The sequence below is a fragment of the Marmota monax genome, unplaced genomic scaffold (genome assembly GCF_021218885.2).
Source record: "Marmota monax isolate L192 unplaced genomic scaffold, Marmota_monax_Labrador192_F-V1.1 WCK01_AAM20220418_F8-fsc00163, whole genome shotgun sequence".
Classification (NCBI taxonomy): Eukaryota; Metazoa; Chordata; class Mammalia; order Rodentia; family Sciuridae; genus Marmota; species Marmota monax.
The window spans coordinates 1,994,501-2,020,379 of NW_026693660.1; the positions used below are offsets into that span (position 1 = coordinate 1,994,501).

General features: G+C 37.7%; 1 protein-coding gene across 10 annotated transcripts in view; it reads left to right on the forward strand.

Annotated features, from left to right (window-relative positions):
• Wnk1 (WNK lysine deficient protein kinase 1) overlaps positions 1-25,511 on the forward strand; it is a 134,615-nt gene extending 109,104 nt beyond the window's left edge. For 9 of the 10 annotated variants that reach the window (XM_046459886.2, XM_046459878.2, XM_046459881.2 and 6 more), the window contains 10 exons: positions 288-1,729; positions 3,457-3,540; positions 5,999-6,082; positions 6,755-6,815; positions 9,106-9,179; positions 10,766-11,427; positions 14,040-14,242; positions 15,652-15,846; positions 22,003-22,190; positions 22,581-25,511. In XM_046459886.2, coding sequence (XP_046315842.1) covers positions 288-1,729; positions 3,457-3,540; positions 5,999-6,082; positions 6,755-6,815; positions 9,106-9,179; positions 10,766-11,427; positions 14,040-14,242; positions 15,652-15,846; positions 22,003-22,190; positions 22,581-22,898 — 3,311 coding nt within the window. In that variant the 3' untranslated portion in view covers positions 22,899-25,511. The remainder of the gene's footprint in view (positions 1-287; positions 1,730-3,456; positions 3,541-5,998; positions 6,083-6,754; positions 6,816-9,105; positions 9,180-10,765; positions 11,428-14,039; positions 14,243-15,651; positions 15,847-22,002; positions 22,191-22,580) is intronic. The other variant, XM_046459880.2, reaches the window with a different exon arrangement.
• The last annotated feature ends 368 nt before the right edge of the window (positions 25,512-25,879 follow it).

Below are 25,879 nucleotides of genomic sequence, written 5' to 3' on the forward strand. Positions count from 1 at the left end.
TTGTGTTTGTTTCTTTTTTGTTGTTTTTAGAAATTATGTATGTTTTCAGAGTACTCCATGTTTCTTTTCTGGAAATAGATATTCACTCACATAAGCTGACTATTTGAACAAACTGCTAGTCAATTTTGCAGTATTAGAACTTGTCATTTTCTTGGGAGAAATATTAAACCTTTTTGATAACATGGCATTGTTGGTGATCAAAAAATAGGTTGTTAGAACAATGTTTAAATCCTTCCTTTTATATAAAGGACTATAAATATAACCTGTATTTTTGTTTTCCTTTGCAGTTGCTCCCTCTATACCTCAGGGCCCTGGAATGAATTTGTCTCACTCTGCTTCATCCCTTAGTCTCCAGCAGGCCTTTTCTGAACTTAGACATGCCCAAATGACTGAAGGACCCAACACAGCACCTCCAAACTTTAGTCACACAGGACCAACATTTCCTCCTTTCTTGGGTAGCATTGCCGGAGGCCCAACCACAGCAGCAGCCACACCTTCAGTATCAGTTCCTGTATCAAGCGGCTCTCTTAATGACATTTCCACATCAGTAATTCAGACTGAGGTTACAGTACCCACTGAAAAAGGGATTGCTGGAGTTGCCACCAGCACAGGAGTGGTTATGTCAAGTTGTCTTCCTGTACCACCTGTGTCTGAGTCACCAGTACTTGCCAGTGTGGGTTCAAGTGTCACAATACCTGCAGTTGTCTCAATGTCCACAACATCCCAGCCAGTACAGGCCCCCACATCTGGGAGCATTGTTTCTAGTACAGGCGCTTTTCCTTCTATGACAGTTTCAACAGCTTCAACCTCTGCAGTGGGCAGTACTGCTGCCCCAGGTGCTAAGCCTCCAGCTGTGTTATCTCAGCATACAGCAAGCACTACTGGGGTAGCCACAGTAACATCAGTTTCTGCCTCCACTCCATTCCCAACCATAGCTTCACAGCCATCCCTTCAGCTTAGTAGCAGCACCTCTGCCCCTACTCTAGCTGAAACAGTGGTGGTTAGTGCACACTCACTGGACAAAACATCTTATAGCAGTACAACTGGATTAGCTTTGTCTCTCTCTGCACCATCTTCCTCTTCCTCTCCTGGAGTAGGAGTGGCTAGTTCTGTTTCTCAGCCTGGTGGAGTGCATCCTTTAGTCATCCCATCAGTGGTAGCTTCTACTCCTGTCTTTCCCCAAGCAGCAGGACCTACTTCTACACCTTTGTTACCCCAGGTACCCAGTATCCCACCCTTGGTACAACCTGTTGCCAATGTGCCTGCTGTACAGCAGACTCTCATTCATAGTCAGCCTCAACCAGCTTTGCTTCCTAACCAACCCCACACTCACTGTCCAGAAGTAGATGCTGATACCCAACCCAAAGCTCCTGGAATTGATGACATAAAGACTCTGGAGGAAAAGCTGCGGTCTCTCTTTAGTGAACACAGCTCTTCTGGAGCTCAGCATGCCTCTGTCTCACTAGAGACGTCACTAGTAGTAGAGACCACAATCACACCAGGCATCCCAACCACTGCTGTTGCACCAAGCAAACTCATGACTTCCACTACGAGTACTTGCTTACCACCAACAAATTTGCCATTAGGAACAGCTGGTTTGTCAGTCATGTCAGTGGCCACACCTGGGCAAGTTTCTACCCCAGGCAGCTATGTTTCAGCCCCAGTGAGCACTGCATCAGGAATGAAACCTGGAACTGCTCCCTCAAAGCCACCTTTAATTAAGGCTCCGGTAAGGTTCTTGTTAAACTATTATTAGATAAATAAGATCACATTCGTGCATTTTTCAACTTGGCCTTGCAAATTAATAATGTAGTTACAAAGCCTTGAAGATTATAAATGTAGTGGTCGTTCAGTCTTAAACAAATTAACAGCAACTTTAGGACATGAACACAAAGATTTTTCCCTTTTTTGAAACGTATATTATTATCAGGTAAAATGTAGACATTTCTCCTATTTCCCAAAGGGGAAATAAAGGCATCTATCAAAAAAATATGCATAGTAATAGTAGTTTGCCACTTTGTTTCAATTGAGAATAAAGGAAATTTTCTGCTTTCCATGTAAATACAATTTGAGGTTCATAAAAACTGAAAGTGATAAAAGAGGAATTAGTCTAATCCTAGGAATAAAATAACTAAACTGTATTTTTTAATTCTTCTGTGGCAGATTTCCTCTCATTTTCCCATCTTCAGTATTGCTGATCTTTTTCAAAAATAACAAGGCTATATTGTGGCTACTGTATTCTATACTTCAGCTATCTTTCTGCGTTGCTATTGCTGTGAAACTCTTTGCAGTGGGGTAATACAGATATTTCTAAACTTAAAATAGGGTTACATACCCATAAACCCATCCTAAAATTGAAAATATAAAGTCAAAAATGCATTTAATATACCTACCTAAACACTGTAGCTTAGAACACAAACACTGTAAAATATTGGTTGTTTACCCTTGTGATGTCATGATTAAAAGAGCTGTGTCTCACTACTGCTGCTTAGCATCATAAGAGAGTATCGTCCCCTATTTTGGTAGCCTGGGAATAGATCAAAATTCACATGGTGGCAAATGCCTGTTGTCCCAGCTACTCAGGAAACCAAAGTGGGAGGATCACTTGATCCCAAGGGTTGAAGATCAGCCTACTAGTCAGCATAATGAGACCCTATCCCCCCCGCAAAAAAAAAAAAAAAATTCCAGGTGCAGTGGCATGCACCTGAAATCCCAGCAACTCAGGCTGCTGAGACAGGAGGATCACAAGTTCAAGGCCAGCCTGGGTAATTTAGCAAGGCCTTGTCTCAAAATGAAAATGGCTCTGGGGATGAAGCTCAGTGGTAAAGCACCCCTGGGTTCAATGGTCAATACCAAAAAGATAAAGAAAAAAATTTCAATGTACGGTTTCTACTAAAGGCATATAATTTTTGTACTATTGTTAGTCAAAAAAAAAATTCATGTCAAACCATCCATCATATGTAAGGAACTGTCAGTTCAGAGTCTTTAATCAGATAAAACAAATTACTTGATAGTATTAGATTTTTGATGCCTTTTCTTATCAGACTTCCCTCTAGGTTTTATTTAAGTCAACCTCTGAGTTGTTTGCTTTTATTTTCCTTTTTCTCAGAAAAGTCTTGTTTTTCTTAGCAAATGTCTTGTTTTTCTATATCAAATGAGTAGCTCAAAGAGTCTGTGTCTCTTATGTACCTATAGACTTTGTCCTCTTTATTTACCCTAAGGAACAACCTTTTATTATATTTTACTTCATTTCAAGGGTATTTCAAAATAACACTTATAATTCTATTATTTTGTTATATTGTCCTTTATGTAAGACAGATATTAAGAGTGTACCCTTGGTGATAACTAGATACATTTTATTTTATGCTTCTGTATTAAAATTAATTGGTTTGCTCTTTAGCATGCAGTCTTTACTATTAGTGTCTCATGGACTTGAATTTCCATTCATTGTCTTAGGTGCTGCCAGTGGGTACTGAACTTCCAGCTGGTACTATGCCTAGCGAGCAGCTGCCACCTTTTCCTGGACCTTCACTAACTCAGGTGCCCCAAGATTTGGCAGATTTCTTTCTATGCTCCTACTTTTCTTCTTCGCAAAGCTTGTTTAAATAATTCACCATTGCATGACCTTGGCTTCTGGTTCCTTCTTGGCTTTGACTTAGTAACACCTTTCTTTTAAAAACCATGTAGCTGCACAGGGGTTATAGCTCAGTAGTGGAGCACGTGCCTATCATGTGTGAGGCACTGGGTTCGATACTCAGCACCACATAAGAATAAATAAAATAAAGGTATTGTATCCATCTACAACTGAGAAAATATTTAAAAACATAAAAACCATGTAGCTAATGATCCAGGCCCCACTTAAGCTTCATTATTATTTTGTTTAGAATTTTGCTTCAAGTCACCTAGAAAACATTTAATATTTTTTTATATTTCATGTGGGAAGAAAATATCAAGGTTTGACGTTTTGCCAGAAAACATTACTCTTTTTTTAATTCACAGTTTTTTTTTAAATATTTTTAGTTGTAGATGGACATAATATCTTTATTTTATTTATTTAGTTTCATGTGGTGCTGACACTGGGATCCAGTGCCTCACACATGCCAGGCAAGCTCTCTATCACTAAGCCACAACTCCAGCCCCCATTTATTCTTTCATAGAATAGCGAAATTGCATCTTAAATGTAAGGGTAGTTTCTAAGCCAATGTGGAAATAAAAAATTTTATGTGATCAAAATTAACTATGGGGCTGGGGTGATTGTAGCTCAGTGGTAGAGCGCTCACCTAGCATGTGTGGGGTACTGGGTTCGATCCTTGGTACCACATAAAAATAAATAAGTAAAATAAAGGTACTATGTCCCATCTACAACTAAAATCTATATATGTATTTTAAAAATTTAACTACGAAAATTTCTTCATTAAAAAAGAAAAAATATCCTTTTTCTGAGTCTAACCAGTTAGGTGTTTGTTTGTTTGTTTAATTTTTAAAAACCAGTTTTAAAAATGTTTTAAAAATCTTCAGTGTTTATCATTTCTTTCATTGACCACCTAAAGAAATAATTGGCTTACATATAGGTGTAATGTTGCATGAAAATATGTACTGTAACTTTTAATATAAAAATTGACAGCTCAACAAGATATTAACATGTTTTATAAGATTGCTCATAGAGGGGCTAGGGTTGTAGCTCAGGGGTAGAGCACATGCCTAGCATGTGGGAGGCACTGGGTTTGATCCTCAGCACCACATAAAAAATAAATAAATATAGGGCTGGGGTTGTAGCTCAGTGGTAGAATGCCTGCCTCACACACATGAGGCACTGGGTTCAATCCTCAGCACCACATAAAAATAAATAAATAAAGATTGTATCCATCTACAACTTTAAAAAAAAATCTTTAAAAATAAATAAATATAATGAGTATTTTATCCACCTAAAAACAAGATTAAAAAAAAAAAAAAAACTTGAGATCAGCCACATGAACTTGAGATTCCCTTCTCACGCTCAGTTCTGTTAATGTATACGATAGTAGTCATAATCATCTGTAATGTTTAAATTATTGTTTCCCTTTCCCATTTCACCCCATTACTAACTACTTAGTTGAATTTCCCGTAAGGGAAGCACTTGATATGAATCAGTCCATTATAACCATGAAGAAGGTTCTGACATGGCACAAGCTAGTAAACTTTGAAAGTAAATTAGGAATTTATTTTGAAATTATATGTAATAAAAACATGACAGATTGCTACTTGAGAAGCCTACTATGAATTTGTCCCTCCTACTTTAATTCTAATTTTCAGTAGAACATAATGTAAAGAACTTGCCAAAATAAAGTAATAACTTCAACCGAGAACCTACTCCAACAGTCACCAGATTTTTGGGGAAAAAAAAAAAAGGTGCAATATTAATGCCGATATGATTTTAAACCAGTTTCTCATTAAAAACATGTGTTCAAAAGCCATGCATGGTGGCATGTATCTATCTGTTATCAGCAGGATCACTTGAATCCAGTTTTACCAGCCCAAGCAATATAGTCAGACCTTGTCTTTAAAAAGAAGAGAAAAATAAACATTGATTGCTAAGTATAGTGAGAAATATAAAGGATAAGGAAGGGTAAGTAGATAGTACCTGCATTTAGAGGTGGACGCATAAATGAAGCTTATGTAAGAACAGATTGATAAAAACCAAGATAGATGTACCAAGTAGAGACTGTGACTGGGTAAAAAAAGAATGTGCCCCAGAGGTGCATAGCATAATGCATGATTAAGAGGACAGAATAACCAGACTTCCTTGCTGCCATCTGTAAGATTTAAGTATATATCATATAAGTGATAGAGTTTCATAATCTTGATAGCATTATGTGAATTTTGGTTTTGGGGGTTTTGTTTCCAGTGAAAACAAATGTTATAATCTAAAGCATAAAATAATGTCTTGTATAAATCGGTTATATATAGTAGCTCTGAAAGTGCCACAGAATTTATATCTACCATAACTGTTTTTGCTCAGTCACAACAACCTCTAGAAGATCTTGATGCACAGCTGAGAAGAACGCTTAGTCCAGAGACTATTACAGTGACATCTGCAGTTAGTGTAAGTGTTTAAACCCTTGATAAAATCTCATAACCCGAGGGGCTCAGTGGTAGTATGTATGAGGCACTGGGTTCAATCCTCAGTGCCACATAAAAATAATAAGTAAATAAATAAATAAAGGTATCATCCATATAAAATCTCTTAACCTGAATGTATTATATTTCTGCAACACAAAATGTAACCTAAATAATTATTAATATAACATCTTTTCAGAGTCCCTGCTTGTTCCAGACAACAAAAAAGAGATCAAATTAAAGTGTAACTGATACTTTTTATGTACCTCTAACTAGTGTATATCTCAGATCAGGCCTATGGATTTTGCATTTATGCTTTGTAGTAGGCTAAAACTATTTTTCGGTGGAGCATGACTGTAATCCCAGCTACTAGGGAGGCTGAGGCAGGAGAGTTGTGAATTCAAGCCCAACCTAGGCAACATAGTGAGATCCCCATTTGAATAAAGAAAAGGAAACAGCTAGTTTTCTATAGAAATACTTACGTATTTCCAAAAAAAAATTTTTTTGGTTGTAAAAGAAAATTCCCCTAGATATAAATGTTTCTTCACCATATAATATATTCCACTTTTCCAAAGACCAAAGAAAAGGTAACAGGTCAAAAGTATTCTTGATTAAAGCTAAAGATTTTGTGGTATCTGTGTGTGTATGTGTTTTGCAGCCTGTGTCCATGGTGGCTCCAACAGCAGTTACAGAAGCAGGAGCACAGCCTCAGAAGGATGGTGAGAAACATCCTTCTTCCTTTCATATTACTACTCCCAGTCCTGCCTATGATTGATAATAGAGGTCACTGTTTCAAAGGCACAGTCTTTAGCATGTGGGTATATTTGAGACTATTATAAGGAACATTTTTACGTATTTCCATGACTGAGGAGAATTGATACTAATATTTAAAGCATGAGATATTAGCAGATTAACGAGCCTTTGTTGGTGTTATTGGAACAAGAAGATTATTATACATGGGGCAGTGGTAGTTTCTTAGCATAAGACCATTTGTTCTTAGGTAGGCAAGATCCTTGCAAGATTAGGAAATTGAGGCATTTATAAAAGTGAATTTACAACTAACTTCTTGGCTTTTGTGACACTGGACATATAGAGAGAAAGATCAGCTTGAAAAGCCAGAATAACATTTCACACAGAAATTAAATATAATTAAATTAACTAGTTTAAATATTGTTTTTATTCAAGCTAATTATATATTGAATTGACTTATTTTAAAAGAAATAACTTAAAAATCAATGATACATTAGAAATGCTAGAAATAGACAAAATAAAGGAAACTGTAAATTATCAAAACACATACCATAAGTAAATACAATAAAAGTTGATTAATTATATTTACCACCAAATAAAAGGGAATGTAGAATGTAAAGAAAGTGACCTTTTAAATCCTCAAGAAGATGGGATATTTCAACTAAATAGCCATCTGGGAAAAACTTAAATGGATCAAAGATGAAAGATATCATAAAAATAGTACTACGTAAGAATACATGAGAGGAATATTTTCCTTAATTTTTTCCCCCAACTGTGTAGAGCAGAGTCAACAAACTTTTTTACCAGATAGTAATATTTTAGACTTTACAGGATGCAGTCTTTGTTGCATCTTATTCAGATTTCCTGGTCAAGCCCCAAAGCAGCAATAGACTAATGCAGATGATTGAGTCTGATTGTGCTCTTGAATTTGGTACACTGATCATGGTTTGTTCTAATCCCTGATAGAGAGGATTGTGTTAAGTTTAATATTCAACCTAGAGCAAGCAGTAATAAATTTCAAATTTGTTGAATGTAGTAAAAATGCCATTGGGTATAAAAATAAATGAAAAGTTGGGGAAATACATATGTGGTGGTGGTGGGATGTCTGAGTGTATCTTTATCATAGAAGGGACTAGTTTTGCTAACATAAAGAATCTGGCCAGGCACAGTGGTGCACACTTGTAATTCTAGCAACTCAGGATGCTGAGGCAGGTCAGGATCACAAATTCAAGGCCAGTGGGGCATAATAGCTCAATGGTAAAGCACCCCTGGGTTTGATCTTCAGTATTATAGGGGGCAGGTCCTGAAATTCAGCATGGACCCAACAAATATAAGATACAGAAAAATAAATTTAGACATGAAAATACTTAACTTCCTCAATGATAACAGAAATTGAAAGTAAAACTACAAATGATAGCGTTTCTCACCTCTCACTGGTAAATTTAGGAGTTTTAGTAGCCACTGGTGTGTTGGTAAAGCCTTTGGGGATCAATTTAGTAATGTCTAAGTTTTAAAAGCAAATTATTTAATAGTTCCATTCCTTAGTCCACATATCTATAAGACATTATGTATTATAGCACTTTTAAAATAGCAAATTTCTGAAAAATTTAGATGTTCATTGGTAGAAGCCTGATTAAAATATGGCACACTGAAAAAACAAAACAAAACAACAACAACAACAAAAAAAAAAAAAAATATATATATATATATATATATATATGTTACAGAAATAAAATTCAAAACTCCGTGTTCATTAAAAAGAATGAGGCACTGAGCTGGGGTTGTGGCTCAGAGATAGAGTGCTCGCCTAGCATGCATGAAGCACTGGGTTCAATCCTCAGCACCACATAAAAATAAAATAAAGATTGTTTCCACCTATAATTAGAAAATAAATATTTAAAAAAAGAACAAGGCATTGATATGAAATACTCACTAATTGCATGGAATCATCAATCAGTATTCTAATTGTATAAAATAAGGAAAATATATGCTGAAGTATGCCTTTGAAATTCAGAATAAAAACAAATAGTTGTCCCTGGGGAAAAGGACCTGAGTGGCTTTGAAGTTGCTTAAACTACTTATGAATGATTCTTAAGAACTATACTATCCTGTTTTATAGGACTTTACCTGAGTGTTGCATTGAGAAAATAAATTTAAACTGGTTTTCATTTTAAAGTAGATTTTTAGCCAAAGGGAATAGAAGGTAACTTTTTAAAAGAGGGTGATAATTTATCTTCCTCCTCTATGTATTTGTTTCAGTTTCCCAAGGCACAGAAGGCCCTGTCCTAGCAACTAGTTCAGGAACTGGTGTTTTTAAGATGGGACGATTTCAGGTATGACAAATCATTTTCTTTGCCTTGATTCCCTCTTTTTTCGGGTGGTTGTGTATATAATAAAATTGTTACCTACCTAATATAATTCTTTTTCATAGTACCTGATAACTGTCATCTTCCTGTCATATAAGTAATATATACTAATTAAAGAAACTATGAAATACTTAGAACAGTAGAGAAACAATAGATAATCATACTAACTTTCCAACGCATCCCACAAGATTACTTGTTTTTTCTAAAACTGGCAGCTGCTTCTCTTCGAATATCGTGTAATTCTTCTTTCCTCAAATAGTAATTCATTTACCTAACCATTCTTCTATTGGTCATTTCTAATTTTTTCATCATAATAAGGAAAGTAAAAGTGAACATATTTTTCCCCCTTTACAATTCTGGGGATTGAACCCAGATTGAACCACTGATCTGTTGCCCAGCCTTTTTATTTTTTAAATTTGAAACATGATCTCACTAAGTTGCTGAGGCTGACCTCGAATTTGGGATCCTCCTGCCTCAGCCTCCCAGGTTGCTAAGATTACAGGTGTCTTCATCATGCCCAACTGAACATCTTTATGTGTAAAAACTTTTTTTATATTTATAATAATTTTCTTAGACTTAACTCTGTAAATGAAAATACTGAGTCAGCATCAAATGATACCATATTTTCTCATCTGATCCAACCAATGAGCAGTTTCTGGCTCTTAGTACATAGAGTTAAATAAGCTTTGCAAATAATTTTTTAAACTGTTTTCAGAACTACTTTCATATTAGTAATTATGATAGCCCCTGGAGTTGGGGATAGTAGGTGATTTTTCTCATTTGTAAACTGAGGTTGTTTTTGTTGTTGTTGTTGTTGTTGTTTTTGTTTTGGGGACTTGGGGGGGGGTGTTTTGATTTGGTTTTTGTCTGTTTTGTTTCTGGTCATACTGGGGATTGAGCCCAGGAGTGTTCTACCTCTCAGCCTTTGAGCTACATCCCAACCTCCTTTTCATTTTACTTTATTTTGAGACAGAGTCCTGCTTAAGTGACCTAGGTGGGCCTTAAACTTGAGATCTTCCTGCTTCAGTCTCACAAGTAGCTAGAGTTATAGGCAAACATCGCTCGCTGATCCTGGCTATAAACTGAAGTTCTTTGAGTTTGTAGTTAGGCCGAGTTTGTATCTGTAAAACATGGACAAACCAGGACAAGGATGTGGATCCTCCTTTCGTACCTTTTAGTGGTATTTATTTTTTCTTGGTACCAGGGATTGAACCCAGGTGCATTTAACCACTAAGCCACCTTCCTAGTCCTTTTTGGTTTTTATTTTGAAGCAAGGTCTCCCAAGTTACTTAGGTCTCACTAAATTGTCTGAGGCTGGCTTTGAACTCTAGCCACTCAGAATCTACATCTCAGTACAGATGTGTTGTTCTTTGTAATGATATTTGATTTATTTTTGCAGTCCAAGATGGATAGACTATGTAGAGATTCAGTCTGTTAATTGACTAGAAAATAAAGTGATTCCTTTCTTTTTTTTTTTTTTTTTAGCAGTCCATGCTAGAAATTAAATGTCTGGGACTTCAATTTTCAATCATACTCTGTTCTTTTTCCATCAGGTTTCAGTTGCAATGGATGATACCCAGAAAGAAGATAAAAATAAGACAGAAGATGCAAAGTCTGTTCATTTTGAGTCTAGCACATCAGAGTCCTCAGTGCTATCAAGTAGTAGTCCAGAGAGTACCCTGGTGAAGCCAGAGCCTAATGGGATGACAATCCATGGCATCTCCTCAGATGTGCCAGATGGTGCCCTTAAAACTCCTGCCTCAGAAGCAAAGTCAGAAACTGGGCAACCTACCAAGGTGGGACGTTTTCAGGTGACAACTACAGCAAACAAAGTGGGTCGTTTCTCTGTATCAAGAACTGAGGACAAGATTGCTGAGGCAAAGAAAGAAGGACCAGTGACATCTCCTCCTTTTAGGGATTCAGAACAAGCTGTTCTCCCTGCAGTAATACCAAAGAAAGAAAAGCCTGAACTGTCGGAGCCTTCACATCTAAATGGGCCATCCTCTGACCTGGAGGCTGCTTTTCTAAGGGGGGATGTGGATGATGGTTCAGGTAGCCCACACTCACCCCGTCAGCTGTGTTCGAAGAGTCTTCCCATTCAGAATCTAAGTCAAAGCCTTAGTAATTCATTCAATTCCTCTTACATGAGTAGTGACAATGAATCAGACATTGAAGATGAAGACTTAAAGTTAGAGCTTCGACGACTACGAGAAAAGTAAGTGTATTTTCTCCTGTGAGTGACTAATGGCACATATTATATTAAGACAGTGGATCCCAGTGGCAAGATTAATGGTCCTTTCACTACAATATGCTAATGTGGTATTCCTTCTACAGAGAAGGTGATATGCAAAAGTTCAAGTTGTTTCAATATAATTCATTCCCTGTCTTCTCATCAGAATTTAAGACTTTTCTAGTTATGGGATTTCTTAAGCACCTCTATATTATCACTGTAATGTTATTTTTTTTATCATGCATATTTTATTAGCCACTTTGTTTAAATAACAAAGTACTGTTGAAGGCCAATTATAGAGCTCAAAGATCACATCAACTGATTACAGTTTACTATTCACATCTCAAAATTTCCTAGAATAATAAAAATGAGGACAGCAAAATAGAAAACTTTAAAAAAAAAAATCAAACGACAAAAACAATACTCAATTATCATGACACATTTGAATTCTTTTTCTAGAACCATGAGTTTTTCTTAAGGAAAATAGCCAAAGTCATTGTAATTGGAAATGTTTCCCTTTAATGACAACATATGAGGTGGCCATGTTGAAACTAATTATTTTCATTATATTTTTCACTTTCATTAATAAGAATTTCACCATCTGCTTTTGTGTTTATTTCTGAAGAAGCATTTTAGACATGAGACTAATTTCAGTGTTTCTTAAATGGTTATAAACAATGAGTTTTCTGAATCAATAATCAGCGATATTAATATAGACAAGAAGTCTCTTGTCTAAAATGTTATTTTTAATGCCAGGAAGAAGAAAAAGTTACTAAGTTAAAAAAGTATTAAATTTACCCTTTAGAAAAGATTTTTATTAAATGTTTATCCATATGTAATTATCTAATATTTTCACTGTAATTGCTCCATTACATATTAACCAAATTATAATTGAGTCAATTCATTAGAGAGCACTTTCTGAAGTTCCCTATGCTGGCCATGTGGCCTCATTTATATTATTTATTTTGCCTGGAATTCCTACCAGATCACTCTTGCCGGTCCCATCCCCATCTCCAAACAATACTTAATTCTTTCATTTTCTGTATCTACTCCTATTTGTCCTGCAAGATGCCTTTCAGATCTATTACTAAAAATATTTTTTCATTCTCTAATAAAGTCAAATACTATTTCTTTTATCCTACACTGAATTATATATACTCTTCAGTTTTATCATTACCCCACTCTATTTGTGTTACATTTGCTTTTCTTAGAATGCAAAAATTCCTCCCAAGCAGGAACAGTATTCTCTTCTAATACTAAACAAGTTAGTATTCTGAAATCCTAGGACTTAACATAATTTAGTCCCTAAATAGAAGAAATTGAAATAAATGGAAACTTTTACATATCTTCAAAGTGATTACTACATATAAATAATGTCAATGGCAGGTCCCAGATTAACCATGAAGATGGCATTTTTCTCCATCACTTAAGAACACTATGTCACTATAGTTCATCACTTAAGAACACTATGTCATTATAGTTGACCTTTTATTTCTACCCATGCATAATGGTCAATAACCATCACAGTGAAAGTGCCCCTCATTATTTGGGGGAATTCTGTCCCAACACAGTGATTAATTGCATCCTCACTGTATGGTCAAAAGCAAGTCCTTAATCTTTGGCAAGCTTTGCTCAAGTTATAATGTTTCCCTTTAATGACAACATATATATGAGGTGGCCATGTTAAAAACTAATTATTCTCGTTATATTTTTCATTACATTTTTTATGTCATTAGCACTTCTCATTACTGTTAACCATTCCTGGCTGTTTGTTCATCTACCAAATGAACCTGGTAATGGCATTGAGAAGTATAATTATGTTGACAAGTTTTGTTAATTTTATTTTTCTCAAATTGGATCAGAATAGCAAATTCACCTGTCCTGCATATGGCCTCAGAAGTCAGGAAATGTTTTTTCCATAACACCTTATCAACTATTTGTGGTTGGCTAGTGTTATTGTGAGCTTTTTCACTGCTGTGACTAAAAGACCTGACCAGAAAAATTTTAGGGAAGGAAAAGTTTATTTGGGGCCTCATGGTTTGGAGGTATCAGTCCACGGACAGCTGGCTCCATTCCTCAGGGCTCAAGGTGAGACTAATCATCATAGCAGTGTGTGTGGCAGAAGGAAACAGCTCACATGGTGATCAGAAAGTAGAGAGAGAGATTCCACTTGCCAAATACAAATATATACCCCAAACATTTCCCACCTCCTCCAGCCATACTCTAGCACTTCAGTTACTGCTCAGTTTATCCCCATTGGCGGGCGGGGGTGTTAATTCACTGATTGGATTAAGACTCTGGCAACCCAGTTCTTGCATTGTTTCCTCTGAATCTTCTTGCATTGTCTCACACGTTGAGCTTTTGAGGGACACCTCACATCCAAACCATAATAGCTAGGAACTTGTGGGAATATGGCTTGGATAATGGAGACTAACAAGGTAGGTTAATGACAAACTAGAATCTCATGATGTAGTACTTTTGGGGAAAGGGTTCATAACTAAATAAATACTTAATTGCAAATTTTAAAATACGATTTAATTCTTTTTTGAATGAAGATGGTTATAATATTTTGAATTATGTTTCATTATCTTTTGTAGACATCTTAAAGAGATTCAGGACCTGCAGAGTCGCCAGAAGCATGAAATTGAATCTTTGTATACCAAATTGGGCAAGGTTCCCCCTGCTGTCATTATTCCCCCAGCTGCTCCCCTTTCAGGGAGAAGAAGGAGACCCACTAAAAGCAAAGGCAGTAAATCTAGTCGCAGCAGTTCCTTGGGAAATAAAAGCCCACAGCTTTCAGGTAAAAATAAAAAAACCTGGACCAAGTCAATCATCTTTGGTTTTTGTGTCCAGCTGAATATGTGATCTAGGAGTTTGGCAAAAGCCAATTCTTGCTTCCTTGACTTCTTAACTCCCTATACTTATTATCTCTTAAAAATCTGTAGAAGTAGTCTGGATGACTACAATGGCTTTTTCTATTGCAATGTTGCTGCTACTAATAGTCTTCATTTATAGTTGTTCTTGAGGATAAACACTTAACTTTGCCTGTTAACACAACACTCACATTTAACCAAACTTTTGTGCATTTGGAAACAAATGTATTTTTCCCTATTTATTAAACCTCAGGTAGAATCTTCCTTTTAACGGATGAGTTGCATAATTGCAAGTAGGATGAATGTGAATGGCATAGATATTTGAGTGTGTCTAAGTAGTAACATCCTTGATGCAGCATTTTATTTCATTTGTCTGTATTGAGATAAAGAATTTACCAGTGATTACAAAGGTGTTTAAATAAAAATCTGTGATAATGTATCATGGTCTACTTTAATTGGAATAGAGAGTTTTTATCCTCAATGAAAAGTATGTAGTGTTAATAGGTAATTAGCCACAAAGTTGGGGGGGAAATAAAAGGCTAAAATAAGTGTTTATTTCATATTTGCTCTCCAGGTCTAATTTAAGATTGGAGAGCGCTGAAAATATCTTAGCAGCTTTCCATTCACTGGAAGCCTTCATAGATGCCTAAACCTTTTATTGAGCATATTAAGACCAATTTATACAACCCATTGGTAGAGATATTATAAGGGAGATTAGCTAATTTGGATTCTAACCCCAATTTTAACATACTTTTTGAATGGATTTCTACTCACCCAGTAACTAGGAAGCAGAAGTTAGTCAGATTTGAATAGAATTGACCTAGCAACTTAAAGCCACCTACCAAGAAAAATTTGAAATATCCATTCCTCTTTAGTCACCTTTTGATAACTCTTTGTATCTGATTTGATGTGTATTTATAAAAAAGTCTAAGCAGAGCCAATTAGTCAGTGGCTTGGCTGAATACTATAAACCCAGCAGCACCTCAGGAGGCTGAGGCAGGACAATTGCAAGGTCAAGGCCAGACTTGCCAACTTAATGAGACTCTATCTAATAAAAATAAAAAGGGCTAGGGATGTAGATCAGTGGTGGTTCAATCCCCATACCACTTTAAAAAGAAAGTAGTATGGGGATTGATTTGTATAATGAGCCATCTTTTTTTTTTTTTTTTTTTCTAGTAGGGAAAAAAAATGATTTACAGAAATGTACAATGGAATCTTTACGCATTTTGACCCATGATTAATCCTCAGTAGAACAAATTAAAGGAATAAGAACATTGCCTATTAGTGCATCAAGGAAACTTCACATGTGTCCTCAGCCCATTTGGTCTTTTGGCAGGTAACCTGTCTGGTCAGAGTGCAGCTTCAGTCTTGCACCCCCAGCAGACCCTTCATCCTCCTAGCAACATCGCAGAGACCGGGCAGAATCAACTGTTACAACCTCTTAAGCCATCTCCTTCCAGTGATAACCTCTACTCGGCCTTCACCAGTGATGGTGCCATTTCAGTACCAAGCCTTTCTGCTCCAGGACAAGGTAAGGAAGAGATCAAAGCAAACATCATCTTCCAGAAACATTAAAATGAAGAAATTGCCATACCTGGGAGAAATGCCTAATGAGTAAACCTATTGGCACTAGCTGACCTGAACATGGTCTACATGTTATACACTGATGTATCTTTGGGCTCAGCAGAGAAGTTGAGTGATGATCAGAATCATTGAGTTCATTGCTCCCATTAGGTGAGCTATTTTTCAAGGGATTACTGTGAAAAGTTACATCTACAGTCTTTATAAATAACTAATTTGTGTTTGGAATGTAGGCTTTACTGCTAGGCTGAGATTTCCTGGACCAAATTCTAAGGAATTTTAGCAGTTTCTAAAAAACAGTGTGTTTTCTTAGCTATTGTAGACTTTTTTAAGTATGGGAGTAACTAAGATGACTAGCTCTACTATTTAATTTTTCATCTATAATCTCTTCTTTCCAAATATAGTTTTGTTCATTAACAATTATTGCTCAAACCATTCCTACAGAAGAAGGAGCTTTCAGTAACATTAGAATAAGAAGTGAAAAGAGTTGAATATCTGGGCAGAAAATAATGAAAAAATAAAGATACATTGGCTTTGCCACAACTTACTAGAAAATAGAGATTTGAGAGTTGCTAAGGAACACAAACTAGCTAACATTATTCCAACTGAGAAGAGCTTCAGTATTATGCAAAAGGAGGGAACCGAGGCCTGATATTTCCTGTCTTACATATCTGACCTTCCCAGAAGCTTTGTTCTTCTCTGTGCCATCTTAGTGCTTTTCACCACTCAAGCCTCAAGTTTCTAACATCTTGTAGTTGTGTTCTGTCTCTTCTCCTCTCTCTGTTCTTCCGTTTTCCCCCTCTCACAGGCTGTGCGAAGTTTAACTGTGCATCTGAGCAGGTGACATTCAAACCTGGTGGCAGGAGGACCCGATTTCTGAGTACGCCCTGCTTGGCTCTTTGTGTGTAACACCTTTACTCCTTCCTTGTCCTTGTTTTTCTGCTGCTTGGATCTGATGTGTCACGCAGTCCATTTTCATTTGTCTCTTTGTGTATCATCTAGTCAGTGGCTTGGCTGAATACTATTGCCCTCAGAAGTTTGGGTCCCTGTGTTAATTATGGTAAAAGATGTAAAAATAATATTGGATTTCTATAGATGTCAAAATAACTCTCTAGTAGAATTGCTTCTTCCTAGATCCATGATAGATATGGATCCAGGATAGATAAGAGATCAAGACTTTATACTGGGTCATTGAGAGTAATGAAGACCACACCTAGTCATATTCAGTATTGTCTCTCAGCCAGCCCCTGCATTAGGAGTGACAAAAAGCATCTTAACCACTGATGTGCTTAGGTCCTTGAAGCAGGTAAAAGTTTACCATATTTTCTATTCTTTTCAGAGTAGGCGGGAATCTTGTTTTCTCCTCATTAAGCCTAAACATCTACTAGTTGAAAAGATGGTAGAAGTTTCTTCATTGGATCCATTACTGCCCTCTTTCCCCTGAGATTAATAGTTCAAAAGGGGGTTTACTGTGGTTATCCAAGATAAAGCATTTATTCTATTAATGACCAAAGCCCAGCACCTTCAAGTGAAAGCTGCCTTTTTAATCTGATTGCTGGGATTTCCTAGCCATATATATATATATTAGTTGTTCAAGACAATACAATGCCTTATATTTAAAAGCAAAGCACAGTAGCAAATCACCCATCTTCCCCATATGTGAAGAAGACAGTTCCTATCTCCTGGGGCATATAAATCAGATAAGATCATAGACACAAAAATAAATGACTCTTGGGACATAGTCATGGTCCATGGTACTCTCTGATTAGCCAGTGCCTATCTAGCACTTAGTAAGTGATCAATAAATGTATATTAAAATAAAAATTTCACAAAGCTCAACTTTAAATTTTTTAATTTTTATTTATTTATTATTTTATTTATTTATTTTTTGGTTAGAATTTGGATAACTATCTATTAAGGCCTCAAACTTCTGGTGTGGTTATTGAAGTGCTTTTTAAATGCATGTGCTAAGGCCATCAGTGTTTGAGTATATGGTTCAGAGATCCTGGGCCTCTTCATGGTGGGAAGAATTTACACTCTCCTTTGTCCTCTGTAGTGACCAAATTTCAGAGTACATTGAAATTACATTTAATTTCCATTTCCCTCACTGTCACATTTGTAAATCTTTAAAAAGAAGAGGGTGAAAGACATTACACAGCTTGGTAATTTTCCAAGCTTGTGTAATTTTAGAACATTCCCATCAATATTTTTTCTGGTTAGACTAGCCTGGACAATGCCTATTAAGTGCTAATAAGCATTTAATTTGCATGTCCAGCTAGAAAGATGAAAGGACATTAGTAGTAGGAGACAAGTGTTTTGAAATAAATTTGATTTGTCAGGCCTATGATATACAGCCTGAAATGATTGAGATACACACACACACACACGTTCCCTGTCTTTTGAGAGGGAAGAAAGAAAACAGACTTTTTTTTTGGAAGTATGAGATGATAAGTATCACTTTAATTCTGTTAGTTCTCATCAGACATTTAAAGGTAGGTGGTATCACACCCCTTTGTTCAAATAAAAGTGATTAGAAATATTAAATCTTTTCACTTCCCCTTTGGTCTAAATGAGAGGCCATACATCTTTGAAGGCACATCAGGATTCAGTATGTAAGCTTGCTGTACAAATCCTAAGAGGCAGACTTAAAAATATGGGGAAAAAACAGGTATCTGTAAGGATCTGGGGGCCTTATTAGTTTGGGTTACATTATTCTGTACTCTCAAAATAATAGATAATGGTTTTGAAGCACGGCTTGGCTTAATGCTCTGTTTATGTTCAAAGGTTGCTTGTTTTCCACATATTTTTAAAGATTTTTCTGGAAGGGAAGGGGTTAGTGTGTTTATCTAGAATATAGAAATATAATAGCCAATTTAAATTAAAATTGTAACAGTGGTACTAATTTTATTGAGTGCTTTATAACAACCCAGCAGGAGAAACAAGAAGTGAGACAGTATCAGTGGAAACACTGCTTGAGTGTTTGAAATTCAAGCAGTGAGACCTTAGGTATTGGAGTTTCTCCCCTTACCCTTTGAAAAACAGAGATTGGATGTGGAAACTCAACACATTTCAACAGGCAACACGCTCTGTCAGATCACTGTGTGAAGGCTAACGGCCAGTTAGATAACATCCCATAGAATTTTGTCTATGTCAAGGCTACCAGGTCCCACCCATCTGTCTCCCCTCCTGCTCTCTCTTGCTGGGACTCTGTATGCTGTTTGGAGAATCTAAAGATTTTACACTGATGTTTCTTTATCTTTAACACACTGCTCTCTCTTTGTGCTTCAGGGAAGATGGTGAAAAAAGTTTGTCCTTGCAACCAGCTCTGTAGTAATTATCTTTTCTGTTACTTTTGGTCCTTGATTGCAAAGCCTGTTATCCATGAGTTCTTTGAACTCTGAAGCTTCATAATTCCAGCTTCCCAACTTCCATCTATCTCTGCACCTTTTCTAATGTATTCTTTAACATGCTTAATTGCTAACACCTGGCTATAATATCAGATTGAGAAACCACCTCATAGTCAGTGCTCTCCCCATGTAAACCTAGCTCAATGACAGTCATGGATTGGTAGTGCCTGTGGATGTGCATGGGGAGCTAGGGGTGCCTAGCTCCTGTAGGAAAGAGTTCTTTAGTTAGCAAGTAGGTACCAAGCACTGTTCTGCACCCTGTAGAGACTTAGCAGTTATCAAAGTGGACAGAGTCTATGCCCTCCTATTGTTTACATCATGGTGGGAGACAGCTTCTAGATTAGTGCGGAGAGAAATACTACTTTGGAGAGTTTGGCTTCTTAGACTGGGGTCTTTTCATATAATTCTGCAACCCAGCAGGCCACCTAGCAAGAGTTAACAAGAGAACTCTACTCTTGGGATACCAGGCAATAAGTTGTGAGTCCTAATGGGTTATGGTTCCTAAGATCCGGCAGCATGGAGGTAGGGGAGATGTTTTTTTTGGAAGGAAGGAATCAAAACATGAATTTGGGGAGGTTAAAGTCTATACCACTTTTTAGGGCTTTTCAGAAGGATTGAAAAAGTTTTCAAGGTGAGTTAGCATGTTCTCTAGAAGGTCTCTTTCTACTAGTCAGGTCTATGTTATAGTCAACCTTGCTTTTCCTAGGGGTGAATTTCTCATCAGAAAGGGATTTTTGTTTCCTTTTTTAACTGGAAGCCTATTTACAGAAGCCAAAGTAAAAAAGTTAACTCTATGGTTCGTACTCCTTCATGTCATAAGCCCCACTTTCAGAATCCAATACTGGGTAATACAGGTTAAAATGAAAAGTGAAATTTAGTTCTGAAGGGGCCTCACACTATCAAGAGCAGCTAGCATCAGACTAGAGAAGTGTGACTCCCAGCATGAGCTCTCTGTGGTTAAGCAGTGCTCACCTCCACTCAGCTTCTCATATTTGGCATTGGACAGCCCTGTTCATTCATGATGACTTCTGTTTGTTTTGATCGTTTCACTAAACAGTAGTCACCCTAAGCAGGATGCCAGTCCCCAATGCATGCTGTGTGCTTGCTGTCTGGATTTCTTTGTTATCATGATTGCCCGTCCTCATTGCCTGTACTTTCCATTTCCCTCTGTCTCACATTTGCTATTTGAGGAAGGCTGTTTCCTGTGCTTTTATATTTTTCCACTTGGGTTTCCTGTACTCCAGGGGAATCCACTCTTCCCCCTATATACCCTGTGTGCAATGACAATACCCTGTGGCTCCAGCGGCACCACGTGAGCTGTCACTCACACTGCAGTAGTTCCGTGTCTTGCCACGGTGGTAAGAAGCATGTGACCTTCCTCACTCTGCACCTTCACCTCAGAATTAACTGTTCCTCTAGTGTAGACATGCTTGTATGTGCCATTCCCTGAGTGGAAAGACGGCAAATTGACTTGAAACCAGCAATGGATTATAAAGGCTGTAAGTGGCAGTGTTGCTTCAGGTGTGCTGCTGTGCTCTGGTGTGCTGCTCTGTCCTTGAAAGCAGGAAAACGCATGAACTTATTTAGCCCCACTATTACTTGGGTTTCGTCAGGCCTACTGGCTCACAACTTATTTTAGTAGCTTTTATTTATTCTGCAGTAAATGTGAGATCTGTTAAGAAAGTGGGGGATGAGGGAAAAAAAATAAGACCGTGACTCTTCTTTCCCTCTTCCCTAAAACTTGCCTCTTCGAATAAACCTTCAGTGTGCCCTCCAGCAGAGCCGAAATCAGGCAGGACACAGACTCCTTCTTCCTTTTTCATCAAACCATAGAAATAGAATTCCTTCATCATAACCCGAAAGCTTCCTCTACCCTCTGCACCCCTGCCTCAGCTGAACTGTCCTGTTGCTTCTACATGGGAGTGTTTGCTGCTCTGGGAAGAGGGGGAGAAGGTGTGAGAATCCTTGAACCAATTGAAACTGAGATCGTCTTCAGGAAAACATGTCTTCCTGAAGTTGATTCGGTCACTTCCCTTGCCTAATCTTTGTTCTTTACTCATGGAAAATTGAGAAGGGTTGAAGGCTTAACTCTTTCCAAGTTTATATTTACAAATTTATATTCGTGGGTCAAAGTGAAAAAAAAATTTAACAGAGCATGCTACTTCTCTTAATACTACTTTCTATTAAAGAATGACTTAAAAATGTGGCAATATCCACATGATTTGAGAACCCATATTCTCCATAGCCAAGTACCCATCTCTGAACTTCTACCCCAACTTTAACCTGCCCAGTGCACAAGAAATCCTTCTTTTGCCCTGCATTCTGCAAACTTCCACAGCAGTGCTCCTTGTTGACCATATTATACTCTCACCCAGTGTGATGCTGGGAATAGAGCACTGGCAGAAAGTTCCAGTACTTTAAGATGCTTTGAAAGAGATTCCTGCCCTTCATACCTGCCATCTTCCTAAGTTGTTCAGACTTATCTGCAGTTACTGAAGAGAACCTGTTTTCATTACCCTTTAGTGCCAAAATAAATGCCTAAATAAAACCTTGTAATCTTCCTTTCTTGCATGGCTTCCCAATTCCTGTCCCCATTCTGTGCTTGCCATTCATCATCCTGTGACATTTTCCCTCTTCCTGGAATTAATAATCTAGACTCTTTTTTTAATGCTGCTATTGTCACTACTTTATAACTCCAGGAACCAGCAGCACAAACACTGTTGGGGGAACAGTGAACAGCCAAGCTGCCCAAGCTCAGCCTCCTGCCATGACATCCAGCAGGAAGGGCACCTTCACAGATGACCTACACAAGCTGGTAGACAACTGGGCCCGAGATGCCATGAATCTTTCAGGCAGAAGAGGAAGCAAAGGACACATGAATTATGAGGTAAGGGCTTCTTTTTTGCCATTTTCCTAATTTCTCACATTACTACCTAACACAGATGAATCAGAGGTGATACAAACTACTAGGTCTAGTGTACCCTTTTATGCCACAACCTTCCTTAGTAGTTCACTTAGAAAAACAAGATGAAAATCACCCAAGTGCCCTTTTACTTTCCCTTCCCTGAATCCCTGACTCCTTATTGGTCAGCTCATTTTTTTCTTCCCTTTTCCTTTAACATTCTAAACTACGTGAGCATGTGTACACACACCTTCCTCCTTCCAATAGGCGTGGTATTTTCATTGCTCCTAGAATTGTATTATTAAACTGCCCATTTTACCCCTGGGGGTATTATACCCCCACCAGACTTTAAACTTAGTTGTTTTTTGTTTTCAGGGCCCTGGAATGGCAAGAAAGTTTTCTGCACCTGGACAGCTTTGCATCTCCATGACCTCAAACCTGGGTGGCTCTGCCCCCATCTCTGCAGCATCAGCTACCTCTCTAGGTCACTTCACCAAGTCTATGTGCCCCCCACAGCAGTACGGTTTTCCAGCTGCCCCATTTGGCACTCAGTGGAGTGGGACGGGTGGCCCAGCACCACAGCCACTTGGCCAGTTCCAGCCTGTAGGAACTGCCTCCTTACAGAATTTCAACATCAGCAATTTGCAGAAATCCATCAGCAACCCCCCAGGTTCCAACCTGCGGACCACTTAGTGAGACCTAGAGACATTAATTGAGTAGATCTGGGGGCAGGAGATGGAATGCTGAAAGGAGGGTGGGGGGATGGGGAAGTAGCCTATTTACTAACTACTAGTGCTGCATTTAACTGGTTATTTCTTGCCAGAAGGGAATGTTTGTAATACCGCTTTGAGCCCTCAGAATGGAGACTCTCCCTCCCTCTCCATTTATTGGAATGGGACAAGGAGAGAGCAACTTTCTTGTGAAGAGGCTGCTTCAGTCTATGCTTTCCTATTTATCTATACCCACCAGTGAGGCCCAGGGCTAGAAGAGAATCTTGTTATCAAGAAGCTACAAGAGAGCTCAATGTAAAGCCAGAGCCCATTTGTATCTGCAAGTGGGTACAGCTCTTAATTGTGGTACAAGCCCCAAATCCCTTACTCCCTCAAGAATTCAAACCATCAAACAATATAGGGTTCTCTCCTACTCTGCCCCCATCCCTGCTTTTTTCCCCCTCTCCTCTTTTAGAACCCAGTGAAAAATACCAGGGGACTGGGGTTGCAACCCTTTCTTATAATAGGTCATTAGTGCTTTAAGCAAAAGATAATAGCAGCTTTGACTGCAGCATTAGTAATTAGGAAAAAAAAAAAAACGTTCCCTGCGGACATGTAACTTTGCCATCAGTTTTGATGTGGAAACACTGTGATATATAAATGTTGTTGGACAACAGTAGTTTTAAGAGTAAAATATGAAAGGTTTAAAAAGTTCACACACAAAAAAAGCTAGCTCTGTCCTTTACTTATTGAGACACTTTAACTTTTTCCTTTGTACTTCCATTGTATTAGATAAATAAATGTGAATGTAAAATTGTATAAATTACTGTACTTGAATACTTCTGTTCTCCCAGTATTGCTTGCTGGATATTTTAGTGCCTTGGACTTCTATTGCTTCTGCCATTAGCATCGACTTACCAGATCCCAGATCAACAAAGGGCATGTGGAAAGAACATTTAGGTCCATGTGACCCCAGCAGTGGATATGCCAAAGGGAAATTGAAAAGAGTATTTTTTTTTTAATCATTCAACAATTTTGTCTAAAGCAGGTGTAAGATAAGTAAGATGGGAAGTTGACATCAGTGGTTGAAAACAGAAAGTTCTGTTTCAGGAATAGTTAGGGAGGGGTGTTACATCAAAATTGCACAATATAAAAGATTAAGGGAGGTGTGAGCTAAGAGAAAGAAAACGAAAGGTTAATTAAAGGGGGCACACACTTGTTTCGAAGATACCTGACGCCTGGCCAGATTGTCGTAAATCTTACTGATTTGAGCTGGGCTTGAACAGATGAGACCTGGAAGAAATTAAACATAAGGAGAAGGGGATGGGTAGCTCATTTTTTAAGGTGGGAAGAGTGGCAGATGGAAAAAGTTGCTCCAAGAAAAACCATTTGGACAGCTCTCTTCATGCACCTACACCTTGCATTTCTCAGCTTGGGGTACTCTATTCTATGGAAAGCGGACCAACTTCTGATTTAATAAGCATTGTAGGAAAGAATGCTTTATTTCTGTTTTCTCTATGATGATGCCCAAATGGTTGCAGGATCATAATCTGTCGTGCCACCTATATTTCTACAATTATAACTAATATTCTCACATTGTTCATTTACATACTCCCCCTTCATAACTGCAACCAACCAGTATTATTTAATGCTATGTCTAGTTGTAATGGGCAGTTCTGTTACTTTCAGAACTTTCCAGAAATAAATACTGTTCTAATTGGCTATGTTTGGGATATTCTCAGAAGATGGGGAAAGAAAATAGGACTTTTTCTTGGGTGCTGCTTCTCTTGACTTAGTTGGGACATACCGTATTTCCAACCTTTCACCCACCTCAATGGCACATCCCAGGAGTCTCCATGATAGGAAGAGCCTGGTAGCTATCCAGATCTTTTTTGTTCCAATTTGGCCCTGGTTCTATTTCTTTATTAAGTTGGCCTAGGCCCCAGAGATACCAATGAGAGAGAGCTAAAGGTTTTAGGGAGGTAGAAATGAAAAGGGCAGGGGTTCCAAGCCCTGCTGCAGAAGTGCTGACTTATTTTTCTGTTTAATTCTTGGGGAGAGGGTAAGAGTGAGAACAAAGATGATGCCGAGTAAATGGGAAATGGACCGCTTGAAGTGAATGAAATGATACTTCTACCAGAGGAATGAGGGTGCCAAATGCAGCACATTGTTTTGTTATTTTTGGTTTAGCAATTTTGAGGTCTTTTCACTTATACACAAAAATAAGAACTGGTTTTATTTACTGTTGATTTTTTCCCCTTCCTGTGGATGAAATAACTGAAGCCTAGAGGAATGAACTAGTGCTACTGAACTGTTTAAATTATTTTTGTTAATAGTACCCTTCAAGTATCTTTTCCATATTAAAAAGAACTTTCTGAACTATAAATGTTTTCCTTACATTATTTAACAATGTACACTGTTTAAAAAAACAAACTGAATTCAAACCTTGGGGGTTTCTCAGCAGCCGTTAATTGTACATTTTGCACTAACTCTGGGTGTTGCGCTTCTTGTAAGATTGCGCTTTGTGCTTCAGTTTGTTACCTTTGTAGACTTATTTAATGAAACCATTCAAATAAACCAAACTTGCTTTTGTTGAGCTGTGGGGTTTCATTTCCAGGAAGTGCCTTTTTCATGTTCTCATTGGCTCTGTTGTGCAGTTTACAACTGAATTCCCATTCCCTCTGGAACTTCAGCAGTGATGTTGCCCTCAATTAAGATTCTGCAAGGAAAGTGGACTTTTTCTGAGGAAGACATTAAGGATCTTAAAATCAAAAGATGAAAACACCAAATCCACGCAACACCAATAAGGCTTTTAGAAGACAGGCAAATTCAGGCAGGCAGGCGCTGTCTCTTCATCTTCTAAAGGAACAGGAAAGGTCAGCAGCTGTCCAGTACTTTCAAGACTCACTTGCCTCACATTGGGGCACCATTATCAGTGGTCTGGGATCCAAAAAGTAAAAAGTC